This window comes from Lasioglossum baleicum, chromosome 14, assembly GCF_051020765.1.
Source record: "Lasioglossum baleicum chromosome 14, iyLasBale1, whole genome shotgun sequence".
Taxonomy (NCBI): domain Eukaryota; kingdom Metazoa; phylum Arthropoda; class Insecta; order Hymenoptera; family Halictidae; genus Lasioglossum; species Lasioglossum baleicum.
In genome coordinates this window covers 13257334-13283934 of record NC_134942.1, presented here as the reverse complement: position 1 = coordinate 13283934, position 26601 = coordinate 13257334, and the positions used below count along the sequence as shown (strand labels likewise).

Here is a 26601-nt window from a genome sequence, read left to right as displayed (position 1 = left end):
AGTTCAGTGTTCACAATTTCCGTTGATTAAGCCGTGAAAAATTATTCAATGTTAATAAAGTGATAGCGCAGCGAGGTTAGAATTAACGTATACACTAAATGTACCTATATCACTACGGGTGTACGCTTTACTGCGGTATATTTTTCCAATGAAATTAAAATACGTAAAGATAAATGTTAAGCCATGAATAAATTTGTACAATTCAATAAGAATACATTTTCTTTGGTGAAGCAAACAAAATTGTCAATCTGTCTAATAATGATGCAAATGATCGCCACATTGAACCTCTCACATCTTTTAAAAAAATTATTTTTCCCCATAAAAAAAGAGTAGGTTAACACTTTCTGGTAAAGAATATCAAAATGCATTAAGTGGTCCATAGAAAGATCTATGTTTGCATTTAAAAAAAGTGAATGACCTTAAAATTATACATATCTCCTCTACGCGCGTCTATTGACAGAAGTTCCCGCTTCATCGGTTCACTGAAGTATTTTCTTTGCATTTCCAGTTCTCAGATGCGTCGTTTCATTTTGGGGAAAGTACATTCGACAAAGTTCAACTGTTTCCTGTATAACTTTTTTCAATTCCCAGCCAACCTCGGATTAAACCCTTTCCCAATGGCATATGTGCTGAATAAGTGAATTTGACCTGTCATAATTGATATATCGTAGCTTATAATCATAAAATTTAACACGGCATTGAAACAATATATAACGCAACGTAATTTCCATGGGTATCTATATACGCTCTGACAAATACTATCTTTCTTCTTAATGTACCTTGTTTTGTTCGCGTGTGACAGTCCAAATTATTGGATACGGAAACGAAATCACTACGAATATCGAATTGTCTGTCTCCTTCCTGCAGACATCGCTGCTCGGGAAAAAACTGTACACGGATTCGCTTTCTGTCATGCCACGACCCATTATTCGCCGTAATTGCACGCGGTGAATTATATTAAACGAAAAACCTATTGACTCAGGCAGGCCTTCTTTTCTATTCAGCTTCCTTTTATTATAACGACACTGTGCAAAATTAAGGGAACACGTAATTTTCGCCAAAAATTGCTGATATTTAAACTGTTGTGACTTCGTAATGAAAAATCATGCAACGACCTTACTGGACTCGTTTGAAAACTTGATATTCTTCATTAAAACTTGGATGAATGAATGAATTTGTTCTTTAAGGTTTAGCTTCTTCAAGGTGCCTTTTAATTCATTTTTAATTGATTAACGTTGTGTGCATTTTATTACTTCATATTCACATTAATAAAAAAATAGGACACCTATTTTCTCATTAATTTAAAAAGTGTGAGAAAATTTGGGATCCATTACTGAAGACTGAAAAAGTACTGTAATATCACAGGAACTGGCAAAAATTTATAATTTGCAACATTATATCTTCACAGGAAGCCCATGATACATGGAAATACGTATGGAAGGAAGTGCTGAAATATTGGTTTGAGTGAAAAGTTCGTTCTACTTTATTCCGTGGCACTAGATAGTACATAGCCGTATTTTTAAGCAATTATAATTAACATCATTTTATTAAAACATATTCAGGTAATTTATTCTGCTATACATATTTATTAAGTTTAGATTTTTATATTAACGAAATAAACTTTCCATCAACCCCATCTAATATAAAACCAGTAGCATACAATGCACAGGTAAACTTGTTGACAACGATATTATGGAAACGAATTTTTCTCTACCACTGACAGATTTATTAACTCTCCTTTTCGAGTTAACACAATTTCCTCGGAAGTAAACAATTATTTTCCCATTTTTTCTAGGGGGGCCACGGCGTGTCGATATTGTTTTTTCGCTGTTCGAATGTAACATACGTTATTGGCTCGGACTTCGTTTCTACGTATTGATAATTAGTCGATCGAACCTTCATTTTTCATATCGTGTAATCGATCATTGTTCAATTTACTTGACGATCCCACGGTGGGGGGATAGAGAAAAAAGCCGGAAATGTGCATCCATCACGGATCCATTGGAAAACTGTCGACGAGAGGTGCACGCGTCAACCATAAACAGTTTTGACGCATGAGAAATGGACCAGATGCAGCACGTGTATTCGCGATGTATGTATCATTGGGAAAACAAAGTGAACGAGTAACTTGAGCAAAAAATCATTTTCGTTTTCATCGCGACCCAAGAGAAAATATGCCCTCATTTATTGCAATTTTGAAAATAAATTTATCTACTTTATTTGAGCCAATGGGACGAAATTAAAATTTCGTTTTTATTCTAAATGAAATCGTACATCAATTTTTAAGAATTTAATTTTTGTTGTAAAGAGGTGGCTTAAATCTTCAAATCTATAGAAGTTTTATTTTTCAAACTACATAGCTGTTCCCATTTATTTACGAGAACAAATTTTTAAAGTTTTCGAGGGCGTTTGAATTTGTTTGAGGGAAACATTGTTTGCTTGAACATTTTTGAATAAAAATAGGTCATCACGAATCGAAAATGTGTTTAAATACTTTTTGTATTGTATGAAGACCTTTTATAGTGATTGCATCCAATTAATCAGTGTCTTGGTGCACAGTTTTTCAACCTTTATAATACAACCAGTTTGCAAATGGTTTTTGCGAAACTTTCGTATTCAAGCAAAACACAGAATGAAATTCTGTACGATACTTCTATGTCATTTCACTCAGCAAATGAATTACAATTTTTGTGATGAATTAGAATATGTAGTTCATGAAAAATTAGAAAATATTTGAAATCTTTTAAACAGTATAATACAACAAGTTCAGAATATCTTGCGAAAAGAATTCCGAGTGACACGAACGTAGATGAGAAATAATGCAGAGTGCACTATTGTTAATCTCTTAATTAATTACTGAAATGGTTTTCAGTTCTGCTCAATGCCGCAGAAACTTTGTACTTTAGAATCAAGCAGTTTCGTAATTTCCTTTCAGGCTGTACGCTTTGGCCATGTTAATTAGCACTGGAGGGGGTAAACACTTTTTAATAAATAAGTAAGCAGCATAAAACAACTCACTTTTCCTTATTTGGAACAGATTCCTTTGCCATACTTCTACCGCTAGGCAGGAAATTTTTCAGTGCTGTATAAAATAAGGTATGTATTTTACGGTTCAGTGTTATCTAGAATCTGTATGGGGCTAGGAAAAATTATTGTATACTTTTCAGTCCGTTTTAAAACCGTGGTAATTTTTAAAAATTTATTTTTATTTAAATAATTATTTTTTTATTTTATTTCTATCCAGTTCTTAATTTACGTCAACTTAAATTATAAATATAAATATTATCAAAAATATAAAGAATATTTTCATGCATTGAATTATGTAGGTACATAAATAAAAACGTTCATCAACAACTTTCAATTCGTACTGCTTTATCAATTTATGTATAACTTGTCTTCTTTGTTTAGAACTTTATTTATAATTGTGCATGTATAATGTATGCATAATTTTGTGTACAAAATTTCTAAGAATAAAGGTGATCTCTCCCAGAAATATTAATACATACCTTGTGAATCAATTGTTTCGAAACTCTTCGTGGTATTGCAATTAATTAGGAAAATGTCCCGGGGCGTACGAGCAACTTAGAAGTGATTAAGATTCATAGCTCCTAATCCAGGATAGTAAGTTTCCACTACATCCAATTGCTGAAAGCTTTGCATCCAAAATCTAGTGATCAGTTACGTTGAAAGCTTTTCTGAAATCCGTATAGATGGCGTGTACTTGAATGTTAAATTCTAGCGAGGAGACTACATGATGACAACAAAAGCTTTACAGATTGATTAAAAACAATTTAATGCGGTTAAGAAGCCACTATATTTCCAACTTTTGATTAGAATTACTCCAATGGATTAACCCCTTGCCGTATTTTAACGAGTCAGACTCGTCATGAAGATTTTAACAGTCTAACAAATATGAATGTTATAATTAGACTCCGGATTTAATGCGTTTATGACAAAAATGAGCGGGTGCAATTTAAATCAGTGAAAATATTAAAAGACTTTAAGAGTATTAAGAGAACATACACATGTATAATGTTCTCACCACATTAAAATTATTAATGAACAATATAAGTTTATATTTAGTTCCTGCATCTTGCAATCGATGCACAAACTTTTTATTTTGCATAAACATCCGGAGTCTAGTTATATTAGGTTGTAAAGAAAGAAAGACAGGATTTAAACCTATGTTTTTAAAGTGCTATAAGTCACATAAAAAACAATTTTATTAAAATTGTTTTAACGGATTTATTAAAATTGTTTTAACGATTTTATTAAAATTGTTTTAATAAAAACAATAATATGAAAATTAATTTTATAGAAAATTTAATATTGTTTAATACATCCATAAGGAAATTGGTAGTTAAAAGATATCAAGAAATTCGATATAACAGATGTGTGGGTGACATGTCGTATATCATGAATTTCCTTCAGATAACACCATTGACTTATGGTAGGTGGAAAGCAAGAGACATCTACGATCCAATTTGTAATATATCTCAGATAAAAGTGGCTCTGGTCTTGGTATTGGTCACCCTCGCTCCCATAAACACGTACCGCTGGCACGTTCCGTCCTATGTATGTCACAAAATCAATTACCTTAAACACGGTTTCAATACTAGCACTGCCGGCGCGATAAATTTTTTAATTTACGTACTAGCAGCGATTCAGAAAATCAGTAAACGTTTCGAGGAGAATATACAAGTGAGTGTAAAAAGTAGACGTACGCCCTTTAAAATAGAATGATCTTTTTATAATTGTACCAAACGCGACCTGATTTTTTGTAATCAATTAGAAGTTTGGTTTACGAAATGCTGTGCAAAAAAAAAATGTTCGAAATAATTATAATTTACAAGGTTACATGCAAAAATAAAAATGGTATTTTTTAAAACTTTTTTATTTGGGCTCTTAATAAAAATTTAAAATATATGTTTTGTAGATCTATGTTAGGTATATACACATACTGAAAATTTTGAAACTGCGAGGATCTTAAAATGCCCTTTAAAGAAATTGAATAAATGCCTTCACCCAGAAAAACACACGAAGTACCCTCGAAGCTATTTAAATATTTTAAATTTGAAAATTTTAAATGTTCATAGAGTGAGTAGTTTAGTATTTATTCAAGATAATTGAGTTAGCTGAAATACCCTGCATTCCGGACACCCTATAGAACAGATTTCCGGCGTTGTTGCGTTATCAGGAGAGATGCACTGCGACAAAATTCAACTGTAATGCGATTTTATGGGCGCCGATCGCGCCGATAGCAAGAACCTTAACCGGGCTATCTATAACGTTAACTTTTGTCATCCTCTCCGGAGGCGGTTCTAGAACAATGTGAAGCGCAGCGAATGCTATAGGCTACCGGCTCCGACGAGACTGATCCTTGAATATCCGAATACAATAACCTTTTCAACTTTTATTCGAATAAATTCGTCGAATATGCCTTAGCTCGTCCACGACCGTCCACAAATCGCAAACTTGGATCAGAACGAAAGTCGGTCAGACGTAGAGCCTCTGTCGAGTCCTGAAGCTATAGTGCGTATACAGATAAAATACTATGTGAAATGGTAAACGGCCCATTTTATTTCAGACATACACTGGTGGAATTAATTCTGGACATTCCGAATAAAAATATTCTATATTTCATATTTGTGCAGAAAATGTATATTCTGCTATGCTAAATTTATCTACATAGTGTAATCTATGTTTATTGCTTATACAGTATTGAATTTTTCGTATTGCTGCACGCTCCGCAGCAACGTTAAACCTGTCCCGGCACGGCGTTTGTTTACATTTTGCTTCTAAACACGCTGCGGAGGTGAGAATATTGTATATTTTTTACGTAAAACCATTAGAAGAACTTAATAATACAAATCATCTACAAACGTCTTCATCGACATGATTTGACCGACACTATTTTTTCATCGCCACATGTCCTTTCATATTTCAACATGAAAGTACTTGTTTGTTTAAAAATGGATAACTATAAAACTAAACAATATAATTTAATGCAATAAGAAGCATTTTAAAGGCAGGCTTGATAATCATTCTTTTCTTGCCCCGTAGCACTTGAAACAAGGTTTGAAAGCATTTTTAACTCTCACAGATGCTTTTGCCCCATTTTCGGGGCAAGTGCATAGTAGTTGACACTTTGTACAATATCCTATCAAAACGATAATTTTCAAGCAAAATTAGCATCCTACATAATATTAATTCATCGGTAATAACTAGACTGCGGATTTTTATGCAAAATAAAAATTTCTTACCTGAATTGCAACAAAATGGAGTGAAATAGAAAATTATTTTCTTCCCTATCATGTTTTTTTAGTAGGTAGAAAATAATATAATAATATGTTTAAATTTTCCTAATATTTTTGCTATTTTAAATTACACCTCCTGATTATTGTCATAAATGCATCAAATCCGCAGTCTAGTAATAACTGTGGCAAGAGTTTGATATGTACCAAGAACGTTAAGTTTTTACATACCAGACTGAAAATACGTCAGTTTAAAGTCCAACTTTACGAAAACTAGTGCGCACTTACTCCACTTCACCTTACAATTTGTTTGAAAACGAAAGACAACTTGTCTGAATGATAGTAAGTAGAACGGAGAGCGTAGGAGTGTGGCACGTCCCCTTTGAGAGGTCTATCATAAATTTAGGTAAATTAGCGAAAGCTGGAATCAAGCATTGTTAAGCGCTCCGTGGATAAAACAGCGTATATTTAAGAAACCCTTGGGCGCGATTTATGTCAGGAACACTTAGAGTCGAACAATAGAGCGGACAGCCTTGTGTGCAGGTCGATTATGCCTCCAAGTTTCCGGTACCAGCGGACGACAGCGCAATGGTCTGTTACGCTCAGCCTTGTGGTCGTCGTCCACTGCGGACAAAATTCACCATTCGAGATCTCCTCCGCTAAAACTCGAACGCGAAGTCGCGAAATTCGAGCTCCAAGTGTACGAGGGCTATCACCGCGAAATATTAGACAGGAAAATTCAACACAGTATTCGCAAAACCCCGCTAACGAGGCGATCCAGAAAATACCAGGAACTGGATAATCCAGTCCCGCTACGTTTACACTCTCATGATATACTCCGCTCCATTGGTTCTAGCATAATTACTTAGGTGAAACTAAGCTCGATAATTCTTCGACAATTGGATCTTCGGTTTTGGTTTAACGTGTCGCTTTAGACTTCAAAGAATTAATATTTATGACAAGTGCAACCTGTTTTCAGATTCACTTTTCTTACAGTTTCCCCTGTAATATTTCTGTATTCTTTCATTGTTTTATATTTGAAGCCCTTCGATATTAAATTTTATATTATTTATTTATAAAGGTCGCATTAACATCGCGAGGACATTAGCGACTTATACAATTATAAGTACAATGTTTTGCTAGCGCAATAATACATGAGTGTGGATATAATTAAATTTTGTGGTATAGGACTACTTTTTTGAAGAAGGTAAGAAAAAGTGCAATGGTCTTTTGGTCGTATTCTTCTATTTTAGTACAATTCTATTGTTCTATTCTATTCTATTATTCTATTCTCCTCTATCCTATTGTTAAACTTCTATTGTTCTAGTAGAATTAAACTGATAAACTTCTGCATTCGACACTTTCGTTGAATATTGGTTATTTTTTATATGTACACTACTGTGCTAAAGAAAGAAGCACCCAGCCATATTTAATAGAAAAGCGTAAACATTCAAATAAGAAAACAGTAAGTTTTGAAAAAGCATTCCGCTGTAAACAGCGGATAATTAAAATTGAATGGTTCTGAGAATATGTATTATTGCGGATTATCTAATACTTCAAATGCAATAAATCAATCATTGTACAATACAATTTCTACATAAAGATATTGTTCGTCGTTATATCTTCTAGTGACATGCCACCAATATGGCGGCGCCCTTATCTGTCAAAAATGCTCAACTTTAAGCGACCATAGCTCCTCAACTATTGATCCTAGAGGATCGAAACTTCGATCTGCATCCGCGCCGGGTACAAATTTACTGGATTACATACCAAATATATCAGAATTCGTAGGAGAAAGGTACTAATTTTTAGTTCGGTAAAGTAAAGAGCAGCCCTGTTTTAATTGCAGCACTCGAATTAATTTATAATACTTAATGAGGCCCTTCGTGGTGAAAGAGTTTGACATGCCTGGGTTACAGCATTGATTAAAGCAGAATTCTGAGCCATATCTGTCCTCTCTCAGTAGTACGAATAATATTTCCATTTATTGCAACTTGAAATATTACGACGTCCAGTTGATGCGTCTCTTAAAATAAATGTTTCTGTTGGAACGTCTGATATAAAATTCCGTTTCCATGATGCATTGTTCGTTGAACGTACAGGATCGTCAATTTTTTGATGGTCGATGAAACTCGATGGTCGTTTCTACTGAGCGTGGTTCGGCGAACATGTAGGGGTCATCAAACTGCTTGGTTCCTAAACATGTACTCGCTGGGCCGAGCGAACCTCGCTTTCCTTTGACGCGTAATGCATTTCAGCGGCAAATGACCCATATTCGCCGAACAGCACATCGTGGGAAGAGAAGCTTAAGCTTTTCCGATCGAGGTAATCTAAATGTTACGTGAATCGAAATTAACTTTCCCCGCGACGCTACGCAATATTGTGTCGTATAAAAATCTCAAGATGCACAGTGGGGCATTCGTCTCGAAAAGTTGGTCAAAAGTCCAAAATTTTTATTTTGTCCGTTATGAATGAAACTTTTTTCTCATGCAACAAATTGATACTTGAAAGTACATCATTAATGAATAAATAGTTTGAATGATATTAATAATTAAACTGCGGATGTTTATGCAAAATGAAAATGGTCTAACAAGTTGTAAGTTCATTGCAAGTTCAGAAGCTAAATGTAACAATAAGTACATATATTTAGTGTATTTTCTTTATAAGCTTAGTGAATTGAAGATGATACTGTACAATCGTATTTTTAAATTCTTTAAATGTTCACTTATTTATATTTAGTTAGTTTTTATTATGCTGTATTGTACTACATTCTATATACTATACAATTATATTCTTTTCTAGTATATTATAGTATATTACACATGTATGTATAATGTTGTATATTATTTTATATTTTGTTATGTATATTGTACTATACTCAAGTAGGTATATAATATTGTATTCTAGAATAATATAAACAAATAATAACTAAATAAATGTTTGTTTATGCAATTGTTTTGCATTTAATCTACATATATTTGCCATGAGTGCAAAAATCTGCAGTTTACTAATACTGATGATAGTAAAAATTGCTAACTCAAAAAAAAAATGGTAGTCTATCCGCAACAATAACGTATATGTAATACATACGATTATTATAATCTATAATTTAAATAAATATTATACATATATTGTAATTTAAATGGAGAACAGTAAATTGATTATAATGGTGAAACAGCAACAATGGCAGTCCATAATTCTGAAAGTCGGTCAGGATTTTCGATTCACAGTTGAAGATTCGTATACATCGAAGAATTTCGATGAAGAATAGAAATGCAGCTATTAATAATCGATCGCGATTTCAATGGACGGAAATCTAACATGAGATGATGCAAACGAGGGATGGGAGGGGTTGTAAAATATGCGTCTGCAGAAACTACCCGCAGGAACAGCCTGAGATAACTTCGGAATGGATCTATTGTTCCATTTTACAATGGCTTTATTGCCAAGGGCCAAGCATCTATAAATGTAAACTGTGAGAATCTTGAAAAATCGTAATGAATTATTTCTCACAATTTTTTTTGCGTTCCCTATTCTTCGAGTTAATGTACTGTTTCGTTTAAAAATTCGAAATTTAACCCTTTGCACTCGGGGCTGATTTAACTCGAAAATTAAACATTTCTTCCTACCTAAAATAATTCCATTCTATATTAATTTCTTTCTTTGTATGAATATAAACTTAATTGATATAATACATCATACAATACTTAGATGTTTAGTAATTGATTAGACACCAACTTATTTAATAATGCATACAATATATTTGTGCCCAAGACTTTCCTTCATATATTACCATTCATATGAAATTTCATATTTATCGCAACATTTACGTGATTGTGCCGCGTCTTCCTCTTTTCGGATTAACTTCATATTTTCTAAGAATTATTTTCTTACTCGGGAAACAATTTTAGGGGACGGCGTGAAAAAATCGCGTAAAAAATATAATGAAAAATGTTAAAAATGATTAAATATGTTGATACAACATAGATCTTATTGAGAATCCCTGACGTAATTGTAAGAGTTGCCACCTAATAGGGTTCGCCATTACGAAATTCGCTAAGTCATTTTTGGAACGTGTTGCACAATTGTATCGACACATTATTAACGTTATTACGATTATTTATCAATATGTTGACCCGACAGAAAAAGTACAATATCTACAAACGGATAATCTGTATCGTGTTTACAAAGTCGATAAGCAAGACGATAAAACAAACTGTGTAGTCACTCGTTCAACTGACTGAGTCATTGTAAATTTACTGTATATTATGCAATGTTACGATTCACTAGATATAACGACGAATATTAGATGATTGTGTGCAAAAGATTTCTGATAGTACTCGGTTTATTTTAATTACCGTTGTTCTATCTTCGAGTATCACTATAGCAACAAATGTTGGATGATGCTTTTATGGAAAACATTTCTGATAAGATTAGCTTTATTTCAATAACACAACTATTATACCTTCGAGTATCGATACAATACTAATCGCGGATTAATTCCTTTATTCCGATGATTACATATAACATTTAATGCAGCAAAATGTCGATAATAATATGCAATCAAATTCGAAACAGGTAGTCATCTAAAGATAGGTTTCCAGTTTAATATACAGTCGGGGATAATATTAAATGGACATTCTTAAAAATCGCATAACATTTTTAAAATTGGATTTTGGATTCGAGTGACATAAACCACACCATATATATAAATAATAAATAACTGTTTATTTAAATACAAAAGTACAATGTAAGTTTAATAGTCTGTAACTTCGGAGAATTCTATTTGTATGGTTATACGTATGCACCTCTATAAATATCCACTAAAGGTACACTTTTTTGAAGTATAGCAACATGTAGAGTCGTCGAAATTTGAAACAGAGTATCTCCGATGTCTTCCTCGGCAAATGAGGAGGGGAAGGAGGATGTTGATCAACATGCAATTGAAAGTATGCGCTGTTTAGGCAGGCCACTCGGATTTTGGACGTTTTGCGACCCAACTCTTAATTGCAGGCACGTTGAGGACAGTTTGTTCGAGTTGCTTCAAATTCTTATAGTTCTCAATAATATCGGACTTCATCGCGTAGTTAAAAGCCTCCAGAAGACCGACAAATGTTAAGTCTGCCCAGGACAGAGCACCTCCCACGAAGTAGCCGCCATTCTTCTTCACCTGAGCGTCCAAACGTTCCAAATAGTACGGCACCTGGTCTTTGACTACATTGAGTTTTTCAGCCTTGGCAACTTCGTTGGTCTCGTGCTGGTATGCTGCAAGTTCTGAAAAAGAAGATCATTAGTCAGAAAAATATTGACAAATAAAAGCAACGAATAGAATTTTAAGAGAACAGTAATATAAAATCGACGCCTACTGTGATGAACGTCGTCAATAGTGTCAACGGCGATGTCGATTTCGAGTGCCTCCCAGTCGTTCTTTCCGGCAAGACCAAACTGCTTTGCCAGGTATCGAGAGATAGCTGCGGATTGATTAACTTTCTTGCCGTCGATTTCGAGAACAGGAACTTGACCGAATGGCATTTCTGAAAGCATAGAAAAACAACAAATTTTAATACACAACTATTCGCGGGGTAATTTTGAGTAAACAGTAGAATTTATTTTAGAAAAGAATGAAATACAATTATTAAAATGAAAAATCTTGACACTTCTACACTTTCTACGCTACATTCGTAACACTTGGATAACTTTGAGTGAATAGTAGAATTGATTTTGGAAAGAAAACAAAGAGAAAATGAATTACAAGAATTAGAATTCGTGTATTTAACTCATTAGGCAAGGTTTATGGCTTATTATTAGATTTCGGATCTTTATGCAAAATATAAATGTTCAGCGGCGATTGCGGGCAGCAGGAGTTAAATACAAATTCATTTCATTCCCTAATAGGTTTCTAAAACTGAAAAGAACATAACACTATTGTTAGATTTCACTAATTTTTTACTGGTTTATATTTTTCACCTGGCCAATTTCTTTATAAATGCATAAAAATCCGCAGTCTACTCATTATTACCATGCTTCAGCTTGGGCCACTCGTCCGCGCCCAAACGGTAGTCCTCGAATTCAGCTCCTCCATAACTGAGTAAAAATCGGATTGGTTCGGCTAAAGCCGTTATCGGGAAGTAGGTGAGTTTATATGTCGGCATCTTTCTGTAATGGGAACAATTGAATGTATAATTAACATTTATATCTATTCCTATCATTATAAATATTGTAGTTGTATGCAATTTATATATAATTAATAGACAGCGGATCTTTATATAAAATAAAAATTTTTCAGCTAAATTGCAACGAAGTGGAGTGAAATAGACATTTATTTTCTTTCTTAATATGTTCAGTAGATTGAAAATATAATAATATAAGAGTATTTTCTAATTCTTCCAATGAATTTACTCTTTCAAATTACGTCTTTTCGTTTTTGCCATAAATGCATAAAATCTGCTGTCTAATAATTAACATTTATTAGTAATCATTTCAAATACGTGTTACTTCAAAGATCATTAAATGTTTCCGATGGCTTATATTTTCTTTTTCTAGCTATACAAGGTGTTTCAAAAATGTTGTACATCCTTACGGGGATTACTGAGGATATTTAGGATAACTTTTTCCTCTGCGAAAATGTTCTCCCTGGCTTTGTTCAGAAGTTATTAATTTAAAACAAGCACCGATCAGATCGTTGCCACGTTAGCAGAATCTGTTACAGGAGTGCTCTGATTGGTCCTCGTTTTTTGTTAATAACTCCTCAACAAAGCAGAGAACATTTTCGCACAGGAAGAAGTTACTCCAAATGATTTCTGGAATCACCTCTTTCAAGGAAGTACAAAATTTTGGGGACACGCAGTACAGTCATATGGTGCTACTACTACACAAAATGTCTCAACTAATTGAGATTATACGAAACATTCGAATTTCCAGAATGATCTTTCTCACAAACCGTGATGTTTATATAGCCAAACCGGTTCGAACGAGAAACTGACTAACGTGTAAATAATGACAAAGTCGAACAGGAATTGTTTAGTCATAAAAAATGAATGAAATCGATCTGAAACGACACACGAAACGAAGGATGAACACTTACAATTATATTTTTAGTGGACTCGACACGTGGAACACTAGTTCTGACCAACGAGAACACAAACAGTGAATGAATTGATCTCGTTGCTGTGAGCTTATATACACAAGTATATGCCCAAACTCCTCTTATCTCTTGACCTCCTATATATATACATATATCTCGCTAGACATAGCTCGCCGCGACAGCTCAATGAACTAATATGAAATTAGAGTCATCAGATTTAATCTTGATTTCACAATTGCTATATTTTCAATTATGAAATTGGATGACAATGGGATCTTTAAAGTCGATTTTGTTTTCGAAATGTTATTCCCTTTTTTCGATTTATTTCTACATGTAGAATCGTTTCCTCTATTCGCTTGTACATATTACTCGGCCGCACTCTCCAAATGTGTATGAAACACACTTCATCTCAAGGCTTGTAGTTTTATTAGACAGCGAAGCTTTATCCAGATAAACATCTTTTATGTATATACAACAATTTGGAGTGAAATATATTTCCTTTCTTAATATTAATTAATATGATAAAGGAGGTATTTTTCACGATCGTCCTTTTTTGGAAATAGTAATTATTTTCACACCGTACAGTTTCGATCAATTTCTACATTAAATAAATATAGCTGAGTGAGGCATGAAACGTTATGATTCGGGTCTGAACCAGATAACGTTTCCGATTCGGATTTGACTCTGCAAAGATGCCAGGTGCTATTCTATCGGAGGAAAACAAAGGTGGAGTGTTTCGTCCTAGACCCGCTAGAGGACTCATCAGTAAGGCTATCTAGCGGGCCCTGCCTTAGACACAATATTAATTAATATGGTTATTGGTTGAGAATAATATAATACTAGCTCTAAATTCTCTTCTAATATTTTTATTGTTTTAAATTACACCTACTAATTGTCACCACAAATGAATAAAATCCGCTGTCTAATTTTTACCAATATTTTGAATATGTCCATGATATATTGGCATCATGTTTTCAAGGTAGACTATCAATCCGGTTCCTTTACCCGCGCAGTGATTCTTATCTATGAAATAAACATCTTTTGGATTCGAGTGACATAACCACACCACATATGTAAATAATAAAAAACTGTTCATTTAAATATAAAAGTACAATATAAGTTTAATAGTCTGTAACTTCGGAGAACTCTATCTGTATGGTTATACGTATGCACCTTTATAAATATCCACTAAAGGTACACTTTTTTTAAGTATAGTAACATGTAGAGTCGTCGAAATTTGTAACAGAGTATCTCCGATGTCTTCCTCGGTAAAGGAGAAGGAGGAGGAGGATGTTGATAAACATGCAATTAAAAGTATGCGCTGCTGTTTAGGCAGGCCACTTGGATTTTGGACGTTTCGCGACCCAACTCTTAATTGCAGGCACGTTGAGGACAGTTTGTTCGAGTTGCTTCAAATTCTTGTAGTTCTCAATAATATCGGACTTCATCACGTAGTTAAAAGCCTCAAGAAGACCGACAAATGTTAAGTCAGCCCAGGACAGAGCACCTCCTACGAAGTAGCCGCCATTTTTCTTCACCTGAGAGTCCAAACGTTCCAAATAGTACGACACTTGGTCTTTGACTACATTGAGTTTTTCAGCCTTGGCAACTTCGTTGGTCTCGTTATGGTATGCTGCAAGTTCTGAAAAAGAAGATCATTAGTCAGAAAAATATTGACAAATAAAAGCAACAAATAGAATTTTAAGAGAACAGTAATATAAAATCGACGCCTACTTAGACGAACGTCGTGAATAGTGTCAACGGCGATGTCGATTTCGAGAGCCTCCCAGTCGTTCTTTCCGGCAAGACCAAACTGCTTTGCCAGGTATCGAGAGATAGCTGCGGATTGATTAACTTTCTTGCCGTCGATTTCGAGAACAGGAACTTGACCGAATGGCATTTCTGAAAGCATAGAAAAACAACAAATTTTAATACACAACTATTCGCGGGGTAATTTTGAGTAAACAGTAGAATTTATTTTAGAAAAGAATGAAATACAATGATTAAAGTGAAAAATCTTGACACTTCTACACTTTCAACGCTACATTCGTAACATTTGGATAATTTTGAGTGAACAGTAAAATTGATTTCGGAAAGAAAACAAAGAGAAAATAAATTACAAGAATTAGAATTTGTGTATTTAACTCATTAGGCAAGGTTTATGGCTTATTATTAGATTTCGGATCTTTATGCAAAATATAAATGTTCAGCGGCGATTGCAAGCAGCAGGAGTTAAATACAAATTCATTTTATTCCCTAATAGGTTTTTAAAACTGAAAAGAACATAACACTATTGTTAGATTTCACTAATTTTTTACTGGTTTATATTTTTCACCTGGCCAATTTCTTTATAAATGCATAAAAATCCGCAGTCTACTCATTATTACCATGCTTCAGCTTGGGCCACTCGTCCGCGCCCAAACGGTAGTCCTCGAATTCAGCTCCTCCATAACTGAGTAAAAATCGGATTGGTTCGGCTAAAGCTGTTATCGGGAAGTAGGTGAGTTTATAAGTCGGCATCTTTCTGTAATGGGAACAATTGAATGTATAATTAACATTTATTACTATATACCTATCATTATAAATATTGTAGTTGTATGCAATTTATGACTATCTATAATTAATAGACAGCGGATCTTTATATAAAATAAAAATTTTTCAGCTGAATTGCAACGAACTGGAGTGAAATGGACATTTATTTTCTTTCTTAATATGTTCAGTAGATTGAAAATATAATAATATAAGAGTATTTTCTAATTCTTCCAATGAATTTACTCTTTCAAATTACGTCTTTTCGTTTTTGCCATAAAACCATAAAATCTGCTGTCTAATAATTAACATTTATTAGTAATCATTTCAAATACGTATTACTTCAAAGATCATTAAATGTTTCCGATGGCTTATATTTTCTTTTTCTAGCTATACAAGGTGTTTCAAAAATGTTGTACATCCTTACGGGGATTACTGAGGATATTTAGGATAACTTTTTCCTCTGCGAAAATGTTCTCCGTGGCTTTGTTCAGAAGTTATTAATTTATAACAAGCACCGATCAGATCGTTGCCACGTCAGCAGAATCTGTTATAGGAGTGCTCTGATTGGTCCTCGTTTTTTGTTAATAACTCCTCAACAAAGCAGAGAACATTTTCGCACAGGAAGAAGTTACTTCAAATGATTTCTGGAATCACCTCTTTCAAGGAAGTACAAAATTTTGGGGACACGCAGTACAGTCATATATGGTGCTACTACTACACAAAATGTCTCAACTAATTGAGATTATACGAAACATTCGAATTTCCAGAATGATCTTTCTCACAAACCGTGATGTTTATATAGCCCGACCGGTTCGAACGAGAAACTGACTAACGTGTAAATAATGACAAAGTCGAACAAGAATTGTTTAGTCATAAAAAATGAATGAAATCGATCAGAAACGACACACGAAACGAAGGATGAACACTTACAATTATATTTTTAGTGGACTCGACACGTGGAACACTAGTTCTGACCAACGAGAACACAAACAGTGAATGAAATGATCTCGTTGCTGTGAGCTTATATACACAAGTATATGCCCAAACTCCTCTTATCTCTTGACCTCCTATACATATACATATATATATCGCTAGACATGGCGCGCCGCGACAGCTCAATGAACTAATACGAAATTAGAGTCATCAGATTTAATCTTGATTTCACAATTGCTATATTTTCAATTATGAAATAGAATGACAATGGGATCTTTAAACTCGATTTTGTTTTCGAAATGTTATTCCCTTTTTTAGATTTATTTCTACATGTAGAATCGTTTCCTCTATTCGCTTGTACATATTATTCGGCCGCACTCTCCAAATGTGTATGAAACACACTTCATCTCAAGGCTTGTAGTTTTATTAGACAGCGAAGCTTTATCCAGATAAACATCTTTTATGTATATACAACAATTTGGAGTGAAATAGAAATTTATTTCCTTTCTTAATATTAATTAATACGGTTATTGGTTGAGAATAATACAATACTATCTCTAAATTCTCTTCTAATATTTTTATTGTTTTAAATTACACCTACTAATTGTCACCACAAATGAATAAAATCCGCTGTCTAATTTTTACCAATATTTTGAATATGTCCATGATATATTGGCATCATGTTTTCAAGGTAGACTATCAATCCGGTTCCTTTACCCGCGCAGTGATTCTTATCTATGAAATAAACATCTTTTGGATTCGAGTGACATATCCACACCACATATGTAAATAATAAAAAACTGTTTATTTAAATACAATAGTATAATTCAATTTTCATAGCCTGTAACTTCGAATAACTCTATTTGTATGGTTATACGTATGCACCTCTATAATATCCATTAAAGGTACATTTTTTTTAATGTATAGCAACATGTAGAGTCGTCGAAATTTGAAACAGAGAATCTTCGATGTCTTTCTCGGTAAAGGAGACCGAGGATGCGCAGTATGCGTTGCTGTTTAGGCAGGCCACTTGGATTTTGGACGTTTCGCAACCCAACTCTTAATTGCAGGCACGTTGAGGACAGTTTGTTCGAGTTGTTTCAAATTCTTGTAGTTCTCAATAATATCGTACTTCATCATGTAGTTTAAATACTCAAGAAGACCGACAAATGTTAAGTCAGCCCAGGACAGAGCACCTCCCACGAAGTAGCCGCCATTCTTCTTCACCTGAGCGTCCAAACGTTCCAAATAGTACGGCACCTGGTCTTTGATTATGTTGAGCTTTTCAGCCTTGGTGATTTCGTTGGTCTCGTAACCATATACCGCAATTCCTGAAAAAGAAGATGATTAACAACGAATAGAATTTAGGGAACAGTAACATAAAATCGACGCCTACTTAGACGAACGTCGTGAATAGTGTCAACGGCGATGTCGATTTCAAGAGCCTCCCAGTCGTTCTTTCCGGCAAGACCAAACTGCTTTGCCAGATATCGAGAAATAGCTGTGGATTGGTTCACTTTCTTGCCGTCGATTTCGAGAACAGGAACTTGACCGAATGGCATTTCTGAAAGCATAGAAAAACAACAAATTTTAATACACAACTATTCGTGGATACTTTTGAGAGAACAGTAGAATTTATTTCAGAAAAGAATGAAATACAAGGATTAAAATGAAAAATCTTCACACTTCTACACTTTCAACACTGCATTCGTAACACTTTATTTTGAGTGAATAGTAGAATTGATTTTCGAGAAAATGAATCATTTTTATATACAACTATTCGTAACATTTGGATAATTTTGAGTGAATAGTATATAGAATTGGTTTTAGAAAGAAAACAAAGAGAAAATAAATTATATAGAATTTATGTATTTAACTGATTAGGCAAGGCTTATGGCTTATTATTACCAGACTTCAGCTTGGGCCACTCGTCCGCGTCCAAACGGTGGTCCTCGAATTCAGCTCCTCCATAACTGAGTAAAAATCGGATTGGTTCGGCTAAAGCCGTTATCGGGAAGTAGGTGAGTTTATAAGTCGGCATCTTTCTGTAATGGAAACAATTGAATGTATAATTAACATTTATTACTATATACCTATCATTATAAATATTGTAGTTGACATCTACTATGTACTACACAAAATGTCTCAACTAATTGAACTTATTGTTGTAATTTCTATGAGTAGACCGCGGATCTTTATGCAAAATAAAAATATGTTGCAACGATTGTGGGCGGCATGTGGTAAATCAAAATTCACGTCATCCCTTAATCGGTTGTTTACAATCAAAACATCATAACAATATTCTTAGATTTCTCTAATCTTTTACTGTTTTATATTTCACCCAGCCAATTTCTTCATAACTGCATAAAAATCTGCAGTCTATCTATAACTAGATTACTAGATTCTTGCATGTAACATTCGAAATAGAAATCTTATACGAAACATTCTAATTTCCAGTTTGATCTTTCTCAGAAACCGTGATGTTTAAATAGCATAACCGGTTCTATCGAGAAACTGACTAATACAAAGTAGATACCTGGGTACAACCGATTTAGTCATAAAATATGTATGAAAACGATTAGAAACGACACACGAAACGAAGGATGAACACTTACAATTATGTTTTTAGTGGAGTCGACACGTGGAACACTGGTTCTGACCAACGAGAACACTATCAGTTAATGAAATGATCTCGTTGCTGTGAGCTTATATATACCCTAACTCCTCCTTATCTCTTGATTCTCCTATACCTATATATGGCGCGCCGCGCCGAGGCAACTGATTAAAGTACATATGAAATTAGAGTCATGAGATTTAATCTTGATTTGACAATTGATGTATTTTCAATTATTAGAAACTTAAACAATGGGAGACACAATAGAAAAGTGTACAGTTACTCACATAATTCATCACTATATTGCGGATTTTATGAATTTATGATAAAAATAAGTAGGTGTCATTTAAAGTATTAATAAAAATATTAGAAAATGTAAAGTTGCTATTATATTATTCTGAACCTACCAAACATAGTAGGAAAGAAAATAATAAATTTCTATTTCACTCCAGTTTGTTACAATTTATGTAAGAAATTTTTATTTTGCATAAAGATCCGAAGACTATTGATCACGCGTTCTTTAGATCACAATTACTTTTTTATAAATGGACCAACCTATGTACTGCAATTTCTCTATAAGTCTAGAAACATTAGTTTCGTAAATAATGTCTAATAAACATGTTGAATAAGTGCATTTGGTCGGAATTGTAAAAAGGATAGCCAAAATTGATTTTTACATCTTTTTGATCTGGGCTAATAACGAAAATTTTAAAAAGTGTTTCGTAAACTCGTGTAAATTATATATAAATTCTGAAAATTTCGTTGAAATTTGTGTAGTGGTTTACGAGTGATGAACGATCACAAGTGGTACAAATGACAGTCATAGGCCGAAAATCGTGAAATATTGCAATTCTTACTGCCATGATCGTTTATAACTCGTAAAGTTATACCATTCATCAACTCCTATAACTTATATGAGTTTACAAAACACATTTTGTATATGTATATGTATATTTTACATATGTATATGTATATATTTTACGTATGTATATATATATGTAATGTAAATTTATATATGTAATATACATTTATATATGTAATGTAAATTTATATATGTATATATATGTATTTAAATATATATAAATTTCTGCAAATGTGCACACGATCCATCGTTTACAGATAAAGATTCTTCAAACTTTCATGTAATCTTTAAAAATAAGAGAATCGTTCAAAGCGATAATTATAGCCATGCCCCCCTCCCCTGTATACCTCTGATATCGATCTACATTGATCGAAGTGGCTCTTTCTCTTTCGTTTATCGATACGACTATTCATGCAATATTAAACGTTTCCCGTATCGTCATGTTGTTATCAGCACAGCTTATCCACCTGGCAGCTCTGCCTACCGATTCTACGATTTTCCTCAAAAACAAAAAACCTAATATAAAAAATTTAATTCTATATTTTTTGCTTACTTTTTTATGTAGAGTTGCCTCCTTTCCGACTGTGTGTAATGAATCCTGTATGTAAGGTAATTGTTATGTAATTATTATAGTACACATTTTTCGTATCAATGGCAGAAGATCTAGGAGCAGTTGTTGGATCTGAATTGTGACAGATCGACTCACAAATACAGCTTATCTTGTCCTAGTATACTCTCGTTATTGACTCCAAAGGTTGTACGCCCCTAAATAATAGGAATTGTGGCAGAATTTATGTTACAGAGACGTGACTCTTTCCATGCTTATTATACTTCCATACATTCGTTCTGTGTTCCGAATTCTTAGTGTACAACCGTTTCTTTGTCGAATCATAAAACAAAGACTAATACGGACAGTAGACGACATTGCACTAGCAAAAATCATCGAGGGTTTCTGAATAATCTTCTGGAAATTCTTATTTCATGACATTATGCAAAAATGTTATCATTGTGCTAACTTTCGTAGAAAGAGATCTCAATTTATATATTGGGTATGGGAATAAGTTTCCGCCCCTTTTTGTTGAAAAGAAGCGTATAAACAATTCCCATACGATTCACGATACAGAAAGTAGACCTTGAAATGTCCTCTATGCCGCCATCCACGCAGAAAATGTTGTGTCACAACATGTCCCCCTCTGTTATAGTTATAATTATGGATTACACTAGGTATATAACATATATACTATAATTCAACATCAAGAAATTGAAAATGCAAAATATATGACGTTTCCGTGGCTCACGATACTCCAACAATGATTACAAGAAATGCGGTAACAGCAGTCCATCCTTCCCTGATCGCAGCCGCTGCATCAGCCGCACCATAAATCCGTTACACTTGCAGTGTAGGTCAGCGTCAGCACCGATCGTAGTCTTTCACTTGCGCGATGTCATTTTCTTACAGACCCCGTCTTGCAAGTCCTGTCTTACAGGAAATGTGAGAAAAGTTAAACTGTAAATGCTTTTTTTAATTGTACAAAAATAGAGATTCAATCTGTCTTCATTTTGTATTTCAATGTGTATGTATTGGACTGAACGACAAATTTCGACGTTTCTCTATTCTGCATAAATTTTTATAGTACTTACCGTACCACGTGTTTTTCTAATACCATCTTGAAAGGCGGTTTCGACTTCTTCACAAGTCTTGAAGCTCAACTATATGTATACACGTATAACTTTTGAACTAGTGACTTCCTAATGTTAAAACTTAGTTTTTTTGGCATTTCCTCGTTAAAATTTACAGGATTTTACTTTAAAATAAGTGTAAAATTTGTGGTCCCGTGTAAGATGAAGATAGCCATAATCCAAATGAAACACTTAGAATATTTTTGTAATTATGACAAGAGGCAGAAGAATAATTAAGGTTCTTAATACAATCTATATGAAAACACATGAATATTTCGCTAAAGAAATAAATGGAAATACATGATTCAAATTTTAATCATTTTCAAGTTGTCCGTTCAAGTATCGCTCTTCACTTTGTGGTCTATTCTATTCTATTCTATTCTATTTGTGGTCTATGTTCGTATAATAATTGAAATAATTACTTTTGGTTTTGATACTCCTGAAAAGTATAGAAAAACACCTTCAAAGCACTGAAAATTGTATGAATAATGCACGTTCCATTTTTCCAGTACATGTTCCAGATCGTACTAATACTTTTACAGAAAATGTCGGATAAGTTGAATGGATAAAATCGAAATTATAGGAGCAATCCGTTTAATACAAGCTTATCAAGTTGAATCCCGATGAACATTGGTATCGATTCCACTCAAGTGCACAAATGTAACGGAAGATTGATTTTGAATGGACCTATACGTTTCATTTTCTAAAACGCATGTGTAATGCTGAAACCAAACATTATGGAGCGAAATGCACCATTTGCACTGAAAATTGTGGAGTAACGATGGGAGGGTAGTTCTATGTTCAAAAAGCACGAAGGATACGCAATCATAATATTTTAACACTCCGTTGAATGCGTGCGACGAATCAGAGAATTCGAAAACTAATCGGTAGATTTTATGCAGTTATGACAAAAATGGGTTGCTGCAATTTAAAACAGCGGAAAGAATCATTTTGATTGCATTAAAATTATTAGTGCAAAATATAAAGTACCTAGATCCTGTTTCAATTGATGCAAAAACTTTTTATTTTGATTTTACAACTTTGTTGTAAAAACAGTGAACATAAACGTTTAGTACAAAACAAATAGAAGAAAACGTTGGACTTATTCTGATCGGCTGATGAACCTTTCAGTTATTAATGTAATGTTTCTAATAAAAAGTATACTCAGTGTGTTCGTTTTTAAAACAAATTTCTACGTTTCCATGGAAGATAACATGTAACAAAATTTTACATAAACATTTTACATTTTACAGCCAAACATTGTTCTGGTGATATTTGGTGCACTGCATCTATGAAAGTTTATTCGGTGCCAATCAATTCAAGAGAGCAATTAAGAGACCGAATCATGGATGCAGTGCACCAAATATCACCAGAACAATGTTTAGCTGCAATTTAACAAGTCAGTGCTAGATGTAATGCTTGCATTGCTGCAAGAAGGCAACATTTTGAACAATATCTACATTAAATAGATGATCACGTAGATAAACTGTAAATAAATAAGTACAAAAATGAAAACTTCTTTTGTTTCTTTTTTTCGATTTTCTCCAAAACGAAGCAAAAACGAGCAAATCTCTCGTTAGGTAGTTAATTCGGTTTTTACGTTATTTTACATAATTTGGGAACTGTAGGGCGAAATCTCGTCTACTTAAAGTACCACTATAATGATACGCTGAGTCGCGAAACCGTTGAACGGCATACGATCATTAAAGTCATTAGTTCTCGTTTACCGTGTCGTCACGTTCCCCAGATACCACTTCAATCTTAATAAAGAGGTGAAAATCGAAAGTCGACGTCGAAAGTCAGGACCATTCACTGTAATCTCTCTAATAGTGGTCGCGATCGTTAATCTTCGTCGATGTACTCGAATCTTATCCCTGGATGGCCGTGTATTCGTTGAAAGGGTTGAGCAGCCCACCCTTTACCCAATCCATAAAACACCTCTTGATCATAAACCCGTTCTTGCACGAAGCGCAAAGCCCCTTCATCGTTCCTGGAAAGGTAATTGCCTTTTTTTCGAGGCACCTCGAACAGCCTTATGGTTCCTGCTCACGCACGACTAAGAATTACAACCTCCTAAATTCGTACACCATCTGATTCCGGGTTAATTGCTCGGCTAATTAATTGCGTAATTTATCGAGTGTTAAGATAAAGCAGTGATTTAATTTCGTCGGTGCGCGGTGTAACCAGTCCGTAGACGACCAAGATGGAACGGTAGCCAAGCGTTGCTTTATCGGCACCAGTTATCCAGTCGTTTGATTTCACGCCGAATAATTAACGTTCCGCGTTTTCCGAAAATTATTAACGTCGTTTGCCACCGAATACTGCGGATCCAAATCTGAACACGAAATTTCCTCTCCTCGAGAGATTATCGAGAATTAATCAATTATAATTTTTTTTTCGTGATTGGAACTGGATCCAAAGATTGAAGCTTACTTTTTACATTTGAAAAATTGTTGTGCACATTCTTTTAGTCGTTTTATTAAGCTCTGAATCAGCATTACAATAGCGTAAATTACACCATGAGAACCTGACACGACCGAACATGTCCTCATTTTTATTCTGTAGCACAAAGAAAAAAATCGTACATCAAGTTTTGAGGAGGCTTCAACTCTCAAAACAGCAGTTTCATTTATCAGAAAAATTTTTGCAAGTTTTAGGAGACGTTCGAATTTGCAGAATTTTTAGAAAAAATGGGTCTTCATTTTCTACAAAATTTTCAGTTCAAGACGAATCAATAAGAAACAAGATAAACATTTTTATGACAAAAATGGGCACGCACAATTTAAAGCAGTGAACGAATTAATAAGATTTATGGACATCTGTGTATTAATTTCAGCTTAATAAGACGATTAACAGAAGAAAGAAATTTCTATTTGACTCCTGTGCTATTACTATATCAATTTCACATCTATAATATAAACCGAAGAAAATCATATATTATAAAATGGAATTATTCTAGGTCGGGAGAAATGTTTAATTTTCGAGTTCAAATAGCTCTGAGTGCAAAGGGTTAAATACTTTTTGAATCCACTGTACATGGCATAAATGTTTCGCCGAGCATTGAAACATCAAATGGAAATTTACGGATGAATTTGAATCGGCCGACGCTGCTTAAGCTAATTTCAACTAATGCAGGCACTTCGTTATACATACTAAGAGGATTCGCAAAATAAATCGTTGTTTCATATGCATATGCGGACAGTTAATTGTTAATGTTACGAAAGGATCCGGAAGGACGTTACCTCGACACATTCCTGCATACTCTTACCAGTGTGCTCATTAAATTTTGCTGCCTTCGTGGAAGATCTTCCTCTGGCAATATTCCAGACCTATATTTTCACCGGGCCAGGGATGAAGTAAAACGAAGAAACGCTGGGTATTCTTTGTTCCATAATCTTTTTCGGAGGAACATCTAGGCCGTTTGACGATTACGAATGCAAAAGTCGTGCAACTGAACGATATTCTTCCGAATGAAATTACGAAAAATTTGCTTTCGCCAGCCTCCCTTGACCCAGTCGGCTAACCGTGAGGAACGCGGTATTGGTTATCTAATGTCGAGAAATGTTTCTACGCCGTTGTGGCAATATTTACCCTCATATTGGATACTGCATGTATTATACTTGAAATACAGAGTGAGTCGTTCAACTCTACCATCTAAATTCACTCGAGAGCTATTTGCTGCATAACGAAATCATTCGCGTACAAGTTGTTTGATATCGAGCGGAGTGTACGGTGAAGTAATTGCTGTTCTAATTTTTTATTTCTTCATACGAGCTTCGAGATTTTTACTGTGATGCGTAATCATTGATCGGGAAACAGCGGAATATCAAATAAAAAACTATTACGGTGCAAGGAGGTAAAATGTTAACTGAAATATTCTGGAATTTAGTTTTCATTTTAAATATTGCTCGAGATGTTACATCACTACTAGACAGCGGATTTTATGCATTTATGACAGAAAGGAGTGGGTGTAATTTAAAACAGTAAAAACATTAGAAGAATTTTAAGATAATGTTATATTATTTTCAACTTATATTGTGGGAGGTTTGAAATATAGTTTAAATGTGAACTTTGCTCTGTTTATTCCCAAATCAGTCAATAATTCCAATCAATAATTCTTTATAATATATAATAATTATAATCTAATTAAAACTTTAAGACTCTACTACTGGAATTTGTTATTATATTCGAATAATTCCATTTAATACTTATTCTTACCTAGGTTAGTACAAATTTTTCAATTAAATCTCTTTTTTTTTTATTTTTATCTCTTGTTAAATTTTAATCAACATTGTCTGGTTTTAGAGAAAATTATGTACAAATGGTTGAATTAAATCTCTTGTTTTCCATTTTTATCTCTTGTTAAACTTTAATTAACATCGTCTGGTTTCAGAGAAAATTATTATTTTGTGCTAGTGCAAATGGTTGAATTAACTCTCGTCAAATATGAACTTTGTTTGTTTCACTACAAATTGTCGAGTTAAATCTTTAAAAAAGGAACAGCGTGCATATTCTATAACTGGCACGGTTAAATGGGACACGAATATATTTGTGTATTTTATAATTATCAGATTGAACTTAGCCCAGCACGACGATAAAAAAGAATGAACGAATACACTGATTTTGTAAGGATTGACAAGAT

The 26601-nt window shown here is 33.9% G+C and overlaps 4 protein-coding genes across 11 annotated transcripts in view; 1 reads left to right on the top strand and 3 right to left on the bottom strand.

Annotated features, from left to right (window-relative positions):
• The window catches only part of LOC143215610 (opioid-binding protein/cell adhesion molecule homolog), a 553686-nt gene that overhangs the window by 336456 nt on the left and 190629 nt on the right, over nt 1-26601 (top strand). The gene's annotated exons all lie outside the window — the stretch shown is intronic.
• On the bottom strand, nt 10955-13466 carry LOC143215612 (glutathione S-transferase-like). Of its 2 annotated transcripts, XM_076437897.1 has the most exons (4): nt 13339-13466; nt 12274-12410; nt 11621-11788; nt 10957-11528 (listed from the first exon to the last, which is right to left on the bottom strand). In XM_076437897.1, exons 2-4 carry the CDS (start codon nt 12404-12406, stop codon nt 11215-11217), a joined length of 615 nt encoding a protein of 204 aa, XP_076294012.1. In that variant the 5' UTR covers nt 12407-12410; nt 13339-13466; the 3' UTR covers nt 10957-11214. The 2 variants fall into 2 exon arrangements, with proteins under 2 accessions (XP_076294011.1, XP_076294012.1); XM_076437896.1 differs by lacking the exon at nt 13339-13466 and having other exon boundaries at nt 10955-11528; nt 12274-12429.
• Nucleotides 14173-16949, bottom strand: LOC143215614 (glutathione S-transferase-like). Its single transcript, XM_076437899.1, has 4 exons — nt 16801-16949; nt 15726-15862; nt 15073-15240; nt 14173-14980 (listed from the first exon to the last, which is right to left on the bottom strand). Exons 2-4 carry the CDS (start codon nt 15856-15858, stop codon nt 14667-14669), a joined length of 615 nt encoding a protein of 204 aa, XP_076294014.1. The 5' UTR covers nt 15859-15862; nt 16801-16949; the 3' UTR covers nt 14173-14666.
• Nucleotides 17588-19577, bottom strand: LOC143215613 (glutathione S-transferase-like). The gene is made up of 4 exons (XM_076437898.1): nt 19419-19577; nt 18712-18848; nt 18200-18367; nt 17588-18134 (listed from the first exon to the last, which is right to left on the bottom strand). The coding sequence occupies exons 2-4, from the start codon at nt 18842-18844 to the stop codon at nt 17821-17823; spliced, it is 615 nt and encodes a 204-aa protein (XP_076294013.1). The 5' UTR covers nt 18845-18848; nt 19419-19577; the 3' UTR covers nt 17588-17820.